The 14,556-nt window shown below is 46.7% G+C and overlaps 1 protein-coding gene across 1 annotated transcript in view; it reads right to left on the bottom strand.

Moving 5' to 3' along the window:
* SKAP1 (src kinase associated phosphoprotein 1) overlaps positions 1–14,556 on the bottom strand; it is a 706,029-nt gene that overhangs the window by 156,323 nt on the left and 535,150 nt on the right. Inside the window, exon 9 of the mRNA XM_082271509.1 lies at positions 6,408–6,557. Within this exon, the coding sequence (XP_082127635.1) occupies positions 6,408–6,557 (150 nt within the window). The remainder of the gene's footprint in view (positions 1–6,407; positions 6,558–14,556) is intronic.

Genomic DNA, 14,556 nt, shown 5'->3' on the forward strand with positions numbered 1-14,556 from the left:
ATATATGGATCTAATGAGATTAAATATATAAAAAAAAATTGTAATATATATCCCAAAACTAATGTGTGTATAACTTAAACCATACTGTACATTATACAAACTGACTGTACATTTGCTCAAAGAAAAAAAAAAAAAACAATAATACTAATAATATTTATTACTAAAGTAATACATTCTGCTTAAAATACTGTATGTACCGTGGTCTGGCAGGCACGGTGCTCCATATTTGGTGGACCTGTTCTAAGGTGCGCCGATTCTGGATTCGTGTTTATAATTTCATTTACTCATTGACGCAAGTCAACTTGACCAAGGATCCCCTGCAAGCTCTCCTGGGTAAACCGATAGCGGGGATTCCTAAGCATAACAAACGCCTTATAGCTTTCGTGTTTATAGCGGCCAAGATTGCAATCGCACGATCCTGGCGCACCTCAGTAGTGCCGTTCGAGCTGCTCAAAGCCAAGCTGTCTTGGATTATGATAAATGAATGGATGGTAGCCATATTGAATAAGATGAAAATATTTGACAAGACCTGGGACCCGTGGATCCGCTATTTGGCAGGCCCCTCTTAGGGGGATTTTTTCCGGCTCTTTACTATTGCCGGACCGCACGCTCCGGGGACTCGTTCCCTGGGAGGGTGCTGGACCTGGATGTCGACTTTTTTCCTTCTTACCCAGCCGCTGCCGCTCTCCTTGTCTTCCCTTCCTTTCTTCCCTTTTCCCTTTCTCTGCTTTCTCTTTTCTTTTGTTGTGTATTGATGGCGGGATGTCGTATTTTGTAGTCAGGTCCATGAGACTGTGGGTGGGGGTCGGGTTCCGCTTCCCCCTGGGGGCGCAGTGTGTTCCCGTAAGGGGCGCCCGGGGGGGGGGGGGCCTGGACGGCCCGCTCCTTTAAGCACTGAAGAGAGCGATCAGTACCTGCTTCACACTGATTTGACTGCCATTGTTATTATTATTTGTTTTTTTCTCGACTCCTGCTATCCACAATATTTACTTGTACACATTTAATGCATCATGTGCTCCATGTTGTTTTCAATGTCTATGGTTGGGCCATTTTGGCTCGTTATACTCTGTTGTACTTTTTCTAAAAATCAATAAAAATTATTGAAAATTAAAATACTGTATGTACCTAATGAGAATAAATAAATACATGTTGGAAATATTTTCTTGATCAGTGTCTACAGCCAATCAGCTGCAGACATTGATCACTTTATTTTGACAACAGTCTGTGCAGCTGTCAGAATACAATGACTCAGGCAGGGGGCTAGGGGGATTCTTCCTTCCACTTTGTTTGTGGTGGATGGAGGAATCGGTTACATAACTGGCTGAACAAAAAAAAACTAACAGTTTATGACCTAAAAAGATCAATCTATAGGACCACAACATTTGTACCTTACCATATGTAGGTATATGAAGAAAAACAAAATGTGCATTCTTGTGGGTTTTTTCACACTTTTATGAAAGCATAAATTATAATACATAATTTATACAGTGTCAAAAGTTTGAACAACACTTTATATAACTGAGATGGTATAGTTACAATCCAATGCAATACAAGAGTATTCAGAGGGCCCTGTTTGTGACAGCTTACAACCAAAATTCCTAAAACCGTTATGTCACATTTTTCCTTCACCAAAGCCCAATCACAGACTGCCTGCTCACCAAAACCCAATCACAGACTGTCCGTTCACCAAAACCCAATCACAGACTGCCTGCTCTCCAAAAACCAATCACAGCCTGTTCACCAAAAACCAGTCACAGCCTGTTCACCAAAACCCAATCACAGACTGTCTGTTCACCAAAACCCAATCACAGGCTGCCTGTTCACCAAAACCCAATCACAGACTGTCTGTGTACCAAAACCCAATCACAGACTGGCTTTGGTGAACACTCTGCGATTGGGTTTTGGAGAGCAGACAATCTGTGATTGGGACTAAGGTGAACAGGCATTCTGTGATTGGGTTTTGGTAAGCAGGCAGACTGTGAGTGGGTTTTGGAGAGCAGGCAGTCAGTGATTGGGTTTTGGTGAGCAGGCAGTCTGTGATTGGGTTCTGTCACCAAAATCCAATTACGGACTGCCTGCTCACCAAAACCCAATCACAGACTGCCTGCTCACCAAAACCCCATCGTAGACTGCCTGCTCACCAAAGCCCAATCACAGACTGCCTGTTTACCACAATCTGATCACAGATTGCTTGCTCACTAAAACCAAATCACAAGTTGCTGGGTGTCAATGCTGACACTTATTGTGTATTGTGTCAACTACTCTCAGAATACCAGTAACATTGCATCTGCTGATCACATTCAATTAATGCATGCAGACTGTCCGTTCACCAAAACCCAATCACAGACTGTCCGTTCACCAAAACCCAATTACAGACTGCTTATTCACCAAAGCCCAATCACAGACTGCCTGCTCTCCAAAACCCAATCACAGCCTGTTCACCAAAACCCAATCACAGACTGTCTGTTCACCAAAACCCAATCACTGACTGTATGTTCACCAAAACCTAATCACAGCCTGCCTGTTCACCAAAACTCAATCACAGACTGCCTGCTCACCAAAACCCAATCACAGGCTGCCTGTTTACCAATCAAGGGCTGCCTGTTTACCAAAACCCAATCACGGGCTGCCTGTTAACCAATCACGGGCTGCCTGTTTACCAATCAAGGGCTGCCTGTTTACCAATCAAGGGCTGCCTGTTTACCAATCAAGGGCTGCCTGTTCACCAAAACCCAATCAAGGGCTGCCTGTTTACCAAAACCCAATCACTGACTGCCTGTTCAAACCCAATCACAGACTGTAGGTTCACCAAAACCCAATCACAGACTGCCTGTTTACCAAAACCCAATCACACACTGCCTGCTCACCAAAACCCAGGCAGTCAGTAATTAGGTTTTGGTGAGCAGGCAGTCTGTGATTGGGTTCTGTCACCAAAATCCAATCAAGGTCAGAATACCAGTAACATTGCATCTGCTGATCACGTTCAATTAATGCATGCAGACTGTCCGTTCACCAAAACCCAATCACAGACTGTCCGTTCACCAAAACCCAATTACAGACTGCTTGTTCACCAAAGCCCAATCACAGACTGCCTGCTCTCCAAAACCCAATCACAGCCTGTTCACCAAAACCCAATCACAGACTGTCTGTTCACCAAAACCCAATCACTGACTGTATGTTCACCAAAACCTAATCACAGCCTGCCTGTTCACCAAAACTCAATCACAGACTGCCTGCTCACCAAAACCCAATCACAGGCTGCCTGTTTACCAATCAAGGGCTGCCTGTTTACCAAAACCCAATCACGGGCTGTCTGTTAACCAATCACGGGCTGCCTGTTTACCAATCAAGGGCTGCCTGTTCACCAAAACCCAATCAAGGGCTGCCTGTTTACCAAAACCCAATCACTGACTGCCTGTTCAAACCCAATCACAGACTGTAGGTTCACCAAAACCCAATCACAGACTGCCTGTTTACCAAAATCCAATCACTGACTGCCTGTTTACCAAAACCCAATCACACACTGCAGGCAGTCTGTGATTGGGTTCTGTCACCAAAATCCAATCAAGGTCTGCCTGCTCACAAAAATCCAATCACAGACTGCCTGCTCACCAAAACCCAATCACAGACTGCCTGCTCACCAAAACCCATTTACTGACTGCCTGTTCGAACCCAATCACTGGCTGCCTGTTTACCAATGCCCAATCGCTGACTGTCTGCTCACCAAAACCCAATCACAGACTGCCTGTTAGAACCCAATCACAGACTGCCTGTTTACCAATGCCCAATCACTGACTGCCTGCTCACCAAAACCCAATCACAGACTGCATGCTCACCAAAACCCAATTGCAGACTGCCTGCTCACCAAAACCCAATCGCAGACTGCCTGCTCACCAAAACCCAGTCACAGACTGTCTGTTCACCAAAACCCAATTACAGACTGTTCACCAAAGCCCAATCACAGACTGCCTGCTCTCCAAACACCAATCACGGACTGTTTATCAAACCACAATCACAGACTGTCTGTTAACCAAAACCCAATTACAGACTGTATGCTCACCAAAATCCAGTCACGGGCTGCCTGTTCACAAAACCCAATTAAAGACTACCTGCTCTCCAAAACCAAATCACAGACTGCCTGTTCGAACCCAATCACAGACTACCTGCTCACCAAAACCCAATCACAGACTGCCTGCTCACCAAAACTCCATCACGGGCTGCCTGTTTACCAATCAAGGGCTGCCTGTTCACCAAAATCCAATCAAGGGCTGCCTGTTTCCCTAAAACCCAATCACAGACTGCCTGTTTACCAAAACCCAAACACTGACTGCCTGTTCAAACCCAATCGAAGACTGTAGGTTCACCAAAACCCAATCGCAGACTGCCTGCTCACCAAAACCCAATCACGGGCTGCCTGTTTACCAATCAAGGGCTGCCTGTTCACCAAAATCCAATCAAGGGCTGCCTGTTTACCAAAACCCAATCACAGACTGCCTGTTTACCAAAACCCAATCACTGACTGTCTGTTCAAACCCAATCGAAGACTGTAGGTTCACCAAAACCCAATCACAGACTGCCTGTTTACCAAAACCCAATTACAGACTGCCTGCTCACCAAAACCCAATCACAGACTGCCTGCTCACCAAAACCCAATCACGGGCTGCCTGTTTACCAATCAAGGGCTGCCTGTTCACCAAAACCCAATCAAGGGCTGCCTGTTCACCAAAACCCAATCAAGGGCTGCCTGTTTACCAAAACCCAATCACAGACTGCCTGTTTACCAAAACCCAATCACTGACTGCCTGTTCAAACCCAATCACAGACTGTAGGTTCACCAAAACCCAATCACAGACCGCCTGTTTACCAAAACCCAATCACAAACTGCCTGCTCACCAAAACCCAATCACGGTCTGCCTGTTTACCAATCAAGGGCTGCCTGTTCACCAAAACCCAATCAAGGGTTGCCTGTTTACCAAAACCCAATCACAGACTGTTCACCAAAGCCCAATCACAGACTGCCTGCTCTCCAAACACCAATCACGGACTGTTCACCAAAGCCCAATCACAGACTGCCTGCTCTCCAAACACCAATCACGGACTGTTTATCAAACCACAATCACAGACTGTCTGTTAACCAAAACCCAATTACAGACTGTATGCTCACCAAAATCCAGTCACGGGCTGCCTGCTCACTAAAGCCCAATCAGAGACTGCCTGCTCACCAAAACCCAATAACAGACTGCCTGCTCACCAAAGCCCAATCAGAGACTGCCTGCTCACCAAAACCCCATCGTAGACTGCCTGCTCACCAAAGCCCAATCACAGACTGCCTGTTTACCTCAATCTGATCACAGATTGCTTGCTCACTAAAACCAAATCACAAGTTGCTGGGTGTCAATGCTGACACTTATTGTGTATTTTGTCAACTACTCTCAGTATATCAGTAACATTGCATCTGCTGATCACGTTCAATTAATGCATGCAGAGTGTGAGATGCGTTCAGCAAACACAATACTGTCAATAAGTTCTGACAGCTGTGATCACAGTAGACATCAATGATGACTTCTGACATGAATTCAGCTTGCAGACAAGATGTGGTGAGCTCAGCCCCCACCTAATGGGTAAAGGCATACATCCCTGCTTTATCTAGTGTGTACATGATGCTCGCATTTACATTCCTGGTTAGAGGAGTCCAGCAATAACTGATCAGCCTCTACAGAAGCAGCTAATGATTTTTACACTAAAAGTACAGATTGACAAAAGCTGAATATCTTGAGATAGTAAAAATCCTCAAATATGGCTGTTTGTGCTTGTAAAGCATTTTTTTCCCCCTTTCTGTGAACCTCCTGCCTCCTTCTGTACAATGTTGGCTCTCAAACTCGATGTAGGAAGCACCAACCAGCAGTGGCCAAAGGACCAGCAGTGCAGAAAAAGAAGCCTGCGGCACAGCTGCACACGGACTCTAAACAGTGACAAAGTGGACGGCGCTAGAGAAAAATCTCGCAGGAGCTGGGTTTTAATGTAGCAATTTGATTCAATTTTCCACTCTATAAAATTACCCATCACCGCTCCTTGCTGTCTAACAGACACCTTCACTCTTAATTTAACAATCTGATCCAATTCTGCCAGGGAAATTGGAAAAATTTATCACCTGTGAAATTTTATTTTTCCTCGGTTGTATCTGTTTTTGTAAAACTTCATTAACGACGATGACTTGCTGAGGAAATAATGTTTTCTTTCTTTTTTTTTTCCTGATCTGCTTGGGACACGAGAAATAGCCCCAGCAGAGACTGTAGGCTCATTAACATAATAAAACAAAGAGAAGCTTACAATGAGCAAAGGCAGCGAGCCTTTGGAAGGATGTGTGGGTGCAATGATGCCCTTTTGTAGTATGCATAACCTCTTACCTGGAACCACCTCATAGATATCATCATCCTCTATTGGGCTATCTGCTTTATCCAGACTAGTACGCTGTCCCATAGAAGAAGAATACAGGCTTTCCACATCATCATAGGACTCCTCATCATCTTCACATGGTATAGAGGCTGACAGGATATCTAGGCAAATATAAAAACATCTTATTAGGATGTGTTAAAGGAATGGCTGGAAAGGACATTATACGTAAATGGTTAAGCATGCCTATACTGTATATGTACAATTTTACCCATATCTAGGGAATTTTCAGACCTTGAACTTGGAAGGTGGTCTTAAAAAAAGCTTGTCTTGCTCAGGAGAGCATGACACCATGTAGTGCATTTTAAAAAGTATGTAAACCCTTAATCCACATTTTGGTCTGCTCGTTGTCATGCCTCACTACATAGTTTTCTTAAGCAGAAATTTTCTAATTTAAATAATATATTTTATTGGCTAACTTAAAGCAATATTAAACCCAAAACCAAACCTATCACTCCTTTGGTTGGATGTCTGTATTGGTTTTCGTCTTTTTTTATAGGCTTTTATTCCCTCTGTTTTCACCAGGTGATCTGACCAGTAACACACCTCCTGTATTAGAGTGCCCTCACTCTTGATGACATTTGTTAGGTCTGGAGACTAACTTGATCACTGGTTGTTGGTGGGTGATAACTTGGGAGAGTAGGAAGAGATCCCTTCCAGTGGGTTATGCCCAATTTGAAGATGGTGGCGGTGAGCCCTCTTGGGGCTTGGGTTGCTTCCTTCAGGTATGGCCTCATCGTCGTTTCCATATGTAGATATTGAAAGGTAGGTGGAAAGAGTGCCAGGTGTCCAAAAAGATGCAAGTTGGATGGCATGTTAGAAGTCGTTTATTAAAGCGTAGTTCCAACCAAATATGGAGCTTCTGCTTTAAGGCCTCCTGACCCCCTGACATGCCACATTTGGCATGTCATTTTTTTTTGGGGGGGGGGGGGTACCTAGATTTCACAGGTACCCGTTCCCACTCTGGCCGCCTAGGAAGCTTAAGCAGAAGTTCTCCTCTTCCCCTCCCTCCATGCAATCTTCTGGGACACGTTCACGGGTCCCAGAGGATTGCCCGTCCACTCAGGACGCGCAGCGCGACTCTCGCATGTGCAGTGCACATCCGGCTGTGGAGCCGAAAGCTGTCACAGCCGAGTGTCCATGCTAGAGATGCCGGCGCCGCGGGGAGAAGATGGAGAAAACAGAGGCTCCCGCCGGCCGCATAACTGGACCGTGGGACAGGTGAGTGTGTGTTTATTAAAAGTCAGCAGATACACTTTTTGTAGCTGCTGACTTTTATTAAACACAAAAACGGGTGGAACTCTGCTTTAGGTATAGCAATAAGTACATCAAGCCAATGCGCTTTGGGAGAACAGGGCCTCCCCCTTTTACAGGTCTGCTGCTGCATAATAGATGGGAAGATTTCCCAAACAGGTGTGTCCATGGCAAAAAATCTGAGGGATGATTGTCAGTGTCAGCGGTGTTTGCAGAGGCAGTATTGAAGAGGGCATTTGGCGTTTAAAACAAATCACTCTGGGTGAAGGAGCAAAGGGGCACCTTTGGACTGCAGCATTTTTAATTTCAGGGGGAGGGGAGTGTTAGGTTTACTAGCAGATTTAGATATAGATTTAGATATACAAGCTGAAGACAAACTTCAGCTTACTTTGCAGTTATTGCAACATTATTTTTTCATTTGGGATAAAGATCTTACATAAATTAAAAAAAAGCTTATAATTGTAAGTACGCCTGCCAATGGTAAATTTCTGACTTTTTCTTCTGTTGGAAAAAAATAGACTTACTTGCTGGATCACCAGATAAAAATAAAGGAAAGAAAGCATAAAAAAAGGAAAACTAATACAGCCAATGCATCTAAGGATTGGTAAACTGCAATAGAAAATAAAATGTTGCTTTTGGGCTTAATACCCATTTAAGTTAATTAAAGAAAGAATAAACCCAGCATTTCATATTCCTGATATGAGCTTGCTGCACCATGTATAGTACTTGTATAAAAAAAAGGATTTTTGTATTGCTTCCTTTGTGTGAACTCCCTGGTCAGTCCCTCTGCTTTCCTATTAAAAGCTGACCATACTAAGCAGGAGAACACAACGTGGTCAGTTCTCTAGTTATGCTGGGAGCTCAGTGTGCTCTCCTCCAATGATCAGACTTGTCCTGACATCCTCCTTCTCAGGTATTTAACAACTTCCTAGACCTCAAAAAAAAATCAAGATCTGACAGGCAGCCCAAATGCCAACTGAAGGAGTGCTCATGGCAGGCTGACAATACTGCTACTATCTGTGAGGCAGTGGTTTAGTGTTGCCAGACTGCAATAGGAAGTAATGTTACTGAAAGGAGTTTATGGTAAGAAATTTGGAACAGGTTCAGAAAAATGGGATATTTGACTTACCGTAAAATCCATTTCTCTGATGTTCATTGGCGGACACAGCTCCTGGTATTCATAACCTTTGGGTTATACTGCCTCCTACAGGAGTAGGACACTAGGGAGAAAACAGTTCTGGCTACACCCATGGCCAGTCCCAGGGGGTATACTCCCTCTTTCTGCCATAGCCACTTAGTTTTGTAACAAGCAGTGTCAGGAGAATAAGAACTCCACAAAGGGGTGGGTGCTGTGTCTTTCAATGAACATCAAAGACATGGGTTTTATGGTAAGTCAAAAATCCCATTTTCTCTTTCATGCATTAACGGACACAGCTTCTGGTATTCCAAACCATTGGGACGTCCCAAAGCGGTGTTAAACATGAGGGGTGGGAACAACCAAAACCGAAGCCCACCTGAAAAAAACAATAAACCCCCAAAGAGGATCAGGTCCTCTTAAACAGCAGCCTGCAAAACCTTGCAGCCAAAGGAAGCATCCGCAGATGCCAACACATCCACTTTATAAAACTTTGTAAAGTGTGCACCGACGACCAGGTGGCTGCCTTGCAAACCTGCATCACTAACGTCTGATGACGGAAAGCCCAGGAGGCACTAAGCACCCTAGTAGAGTGTGCCTTGACAGGTTAAGGAGGAACCTGACCCCTGATGGAATAGGCCTGAACCACCGTCTGTCTGATCCATCTGGAAATGGTCACAGAGGAAGCGGATAACCCTTTTCGAGGTTCACCTGTGAGCACAAATAGAGAATCTGACTTCCTGAAAGACTCCGTAGGTGCCAGGTACACCCTAATTGCCCGGACCACATCCAAGGCAATTTCCTTCGGATTTTTAGGTCTGGGACACAGAGTAGGCAACACAATGTCGTCAGTCAAATGAAAATCAGAGACAACCTTTGGAAGGAACGACGGACAGAACCACCTTATCCCTGTGAATCACCAGGTAAGGTGAACAACAGGATAATGCCCCCAGTTCCGACACCCTGCACGCAGAAGTGATTGCCACTAAAAAGGCCACCTTCTGAGACAACGTAAACAGGGGAATCTCCTGAATATTTTCAAAAGGAGGCTTCTGCAGAGATGAAAGCACCAAATTAAGATTCCAAGACGGCAACAGAGCCCGCACTGGAGGAACCAAATTTCGGACACCCTGAAGAAAGGTACGCACCAGGGAGTGTGTGGCCAAAGGTCATTGGAAGACGACTGCCAAAAACACCGACACCTGGCCCTTGATTGTACTTAAGGCCACTTTCTGTTCAACCCCCCATTGAAGGAAGGTTAAGATCTGATCCACCGAGAAGGAGCGAGGAGGAACTCCAAGAGACTCACACCATGCAATATACGTCTTCCACGTACGATGGTAGATCTTCCAAGAAGTCAATTTTTCTAGCTTTCAACAGGGTAGGAATCACCGACTCAGATAAAGTCCTATCTTTCAGCACCTGGCGCTCAACAGTCAAGCCGTCAAAGCCAGTGACTGTAAAGCAGCATGGAAGATCAGTCCTTTCGGACAGAAGATCCTCCCTAAGAGGAAACTTCCAAGGAACGACACCAAATCAGCGTACCAAGCGAGGCCAGTCCAGAGCCACTAAGATGACCGGAATCCCTGCTGCCTCATTCCTGCGTAGAAGTCTGGGCAGAGGCTTGAGAGGAGGGAAGGCGTAAATCAGTCGATACTGACCCCACGGGGCCACCAGCGAGTCTGAGGATCCCTTGAACGAGTCACAAACCTCTCCACCTTTCTGGAAATGAATAAAAGTGCGCTAATAATAATGTTGTGCTGCTACCAAGATCCAATGTGTGGAAATAAATGTTTGTAAAAGTTGTTTGGTGCACTACAATGTGTTCTGGTGTTCATGTAAATAATGAAAACATATATATATACATATATAAACGAAAATTCAATAAATTATCCACCAAGTGAATACAATTTAAACGAGAATCGGTAAGTGTTCATACAAGTGCTAAGTCAACAACTTGACAACACATAAATGTCCAAAGTGAATATCCAAAAATCAATAAATTATGGTGGATAATTTATTGATTTTTGGATATTCACTTTGGACATTTATGGGTTGTCAAGTTGTTGACTTAGCATGTGTATGAACACTTACCGATTCTCCACCTTTCTGTTGAGCCGAGACGCCAACAGATCTACCTCGGTAATCCCCCCCCTTGAAGACACAGCTGATAAAACACCTCCGGATGAAGGGACCACTCCCTGTGGTCCAACGCCTGCCGACTGAGATAATCCGCCTGCCAATTTTCCACCCCGGGAATGTGTACGGCAGGGAGGACTGGAATGAATCGTTCTGCCCACATTAGAATGCCTGCTACTTCCAGAGCCGCCAGGACACTTCTTGATGATTGACATAAGCCACGGCTGTGGCATTGTCATATTAAATGCGCACTGGACAACCCTGAAGACGATCTATTCAATTATCCAGACACAGTCTGATCGCTCGGAGTTCCAAGACATTGATCGGTAGTCAGGACTCTTCCAGTGTCCAGATCCCCTGAGCAATATGCTTTCTGAGGATGCCTCCCCAGCCGGACAGGCTGGCATCCGTGGTGACCTTTGTCCTACAAGGGGAGGACGCTGGAGAATGAAGCCACCATATCAAGGACTCCCTTGTTTCCTGGCTCAGCCGGATTTGATATTTCAGAGACTGGGGAGTCTTAACCCATTTGGCCAGAATCTCCCTTTGCAGGGACCTAATATGGAACTATGCAAACGGAACCGCCTCGGAGGTAGACACCATCAGGCCCAGCACCATGCAAGTCCAGAAGGACGACCATCTGTTGGACAGCAGGAAACAAATTGCAGCCTGCAATTTCTGGAGTTTTTTCCAGAGGAAGAAGCACTCTAGCTAAGCCCGAGTCCAGAGTCAGACCCAGATAGTCCAGCTTCGTGGACGTAACCAGAGCCAACTTCTAAAAGTTCAGAATTCAGCCAAACTCCCGCAAAGTCCGTATTGTGATCCCCAGGCTGTCCACCAGAGCAGAGGGAGACTCTGCTCACAGAAGGAGATTGTCCAAGTAGCCTAGTACCGCGATTCCCCGTTGGCCTAGCACCGGGGCTAACACTTTTGTGAAGACCCGAGAAGCAGAGGTGAGACCAAAGGGTAACATCACAAACTGATAATGCTCGTCTCCCAAGGCAAATCTGAGAAAACACTAGTGACTGGCACATATTGGAATGTGAAGGTAGGAATTCTTAATATCAATTGAGGCGAGGAAATCCCCCTGATGCAGGGATGCCACCACCGTTCAAAGCAGTTTAGCGCCTTGAGGTCCAGGATTGGACGCACTTTACCTTCCTTCCTGGGGACTGTGAAGGTTTGAGTAAAAACCCTAAAAACGTTCCGAAGTTGGAACCGGGACAATCACCCTTTGAAGGAACAGGTCTTGTACCGCCCCAAACAGGCCCTGTAAGTGGTCTGGGGACAGGCACAAGTTAGAAGGAAAAAAAACATTGCTGAGGGACAAGAGCGGAATATTGTAGCCAGGCCGAATGACTTTGTGGACCCACTTGTCTTTCCCTAGGGAAGTCCACGGGTCTGAAGGCTTCAAGCGGAAAAAACATTTTATGAGCTGACAATGGTCCACGTCTATGACGAGGTTCCTTGCCTTTAGTAGCCTGTGGAAGAAAAGTACTCTTCCCCCTGTGAGACCTTTAATAATGTCATCCAGGGTAGCTCCAAACAGGTGATCTCCTTGGAAAGGAAGATCAGTCAAAGCCTTTTTCGAAGTCTGATCCGCAGACCAGCATTTGAGCCAAAAGACACGCCGAAGGACCACTGCTTAAACAGAGAGGCGAGCCATCAGGGGAGCCGCATCCAAAGAGGCATCACAGATAAACTGCAGCCCCTTGACCAGCTGGCAAAGGCAGGGGGGAGCTGTTCTCCCTCCAGGTCACAGTGTAAGAGCTTAGCCCACTTGGTCAGAGTTTGCGACACTAGGGCAAAGGTGAATACCGGTATCATTGCCAAACTAGCCAGAGTGTTCATATGACGGGCCACAGCCTTCGCCTTACGGTCAGCCGGATCCTTAAAGGCCAGGGACTCTTCAATTGGAATCATGGTTGCCTTGTTTAATCTGGAAACTGGAGGGTTCACCACCGGTGGCACTGTCCACTTCTTAAGGAGGGACTTCTCATAAGGGTAACGCCTAGTAAAGCGCTTAGGGACCCCATGGGGACGCTTTGGTTGTTCCCACTCTTTAGCAACAATTCTGTCAAAATAGGAAGGGAAAGGAAATACCTTTGCTGCTCTGGATGGCTTGTGAGTGCCGAAGGGTACCTGCGCCTTCATCACAGCTTCGGCTGCGTCCTCCATCTTCAGGGTCTTACGCACAGATACAATCAGTGCATCCATCAGCGCCTTTTTGTGCAGGGTCGCAGACGTGGAGGAATCATCCTCATTATCAGAGGATTCCAGGCACGTGGTTGCAGACCCAGCAGGGTGACCCACGTCCATGGTGGCCGAATCAGATTCTGGATCTAATGAGACAGATGAGGCAGGGGAAGGCAGGGGTCGCTTTTCGCTAGCCCTTTGCCAGCATGCCACCTTCACCCGGGACACAAGGGACTCCAGGACCGCAGTAAGTGCATGGATGGGATGGTTGGGACAAGGAGGGCCCCTCAGCCTCAGAGAGAAGATCAGGTGGGGAAATGCGCTCCAAAGACTCCATGAGTCACCAGGGGGACCCTACAAAAAAGTGTAAAACACTGCTGAGGGACAACCCCCAGCGCGCTGGCAGCACCACCCGGTAGCCAGGCACAAAGCAATCCTCAGCAGAGAGGGAGAGGACCCTACCAGACTCACCACCTGCAGAGACAAGCACCTTCAGCCACCAGGATAATCTGCACTACACGTCCAGGAGTCAGTACCAGGGGATGAGGAGGGGTTCCCACCACCAAAATGGCCACCCACAGGGCTCCACTGTCTTGGCTGTCACTATTTTTAATGGCAAACCACAGCAAAATGGCTGCCGGACTACACAAATATGGCTGCCATGTATAGAACACACAGACTACAACAAAATAGCGGCACCACAAAGCATACAGGGACCCAGGATTGGGAGACTAGATCTCAAGGACAGATCCAGGCAGGACAGGGGGCCCTGGCAGGAGCCCGCACAAGGTACAACCCCCCCGCGCACATTAGATCGTGCAGTCGCCGGCGGCGCACCCCCCAAGCCCCCATCGCCAGTCAGCACCCTGCCCCCACCCCAGGAAAGTGGCCAGACCACCCAAACAGCCCCAGCATATGTGGAAAGGGGGGGGGGACAGGATGAGGGACTCGGCAAATGGGGAAGGAGGGGAACTCGGGTCTGACCGTGACAAGGAAGGGCCCACCCCAAAACCCTCCAGGGGGAGACAGGGGACAGCTACTCACCATACCCTTTCTGTACTCACCATACCAGGAACCAGACAGGCATCGCTCCAGACAGAACCCCTCTCCATCGAAATGGGGGCTGTCGGCCAGGTGGAACCTGTCGAGACGCCTGTCGAGACCGGTCTTATGCGACCTTGCGAGATGTTCAACTTGCAGGAAACCCCCCGTTTAGTAGGGCTATGTCGCGGCTGATCTAGCACGGAGCTAAGGTCTACGCACACACGCTGGCCAGACTGGGGTGACCACTGGCTTAATATTATCCAGCCCAGTCCAGAAGTTGATTGTAGATCTCACAGGAAAAATCCAAAAGGAAAAATTTTCTATCTAAAAGTGTG

This window comes from Pelophylax lessonae (assembly GCF_965119305.1).
Source record: "Pelophylax lessonae genome assembly, chromosome: 11".
Taxonomy (NCBI): Eukaryota; Metazoa; Chordata; class Amphibia; order Anura; family Ranidae; genus Pelophylax; species Pelophylax lessonae.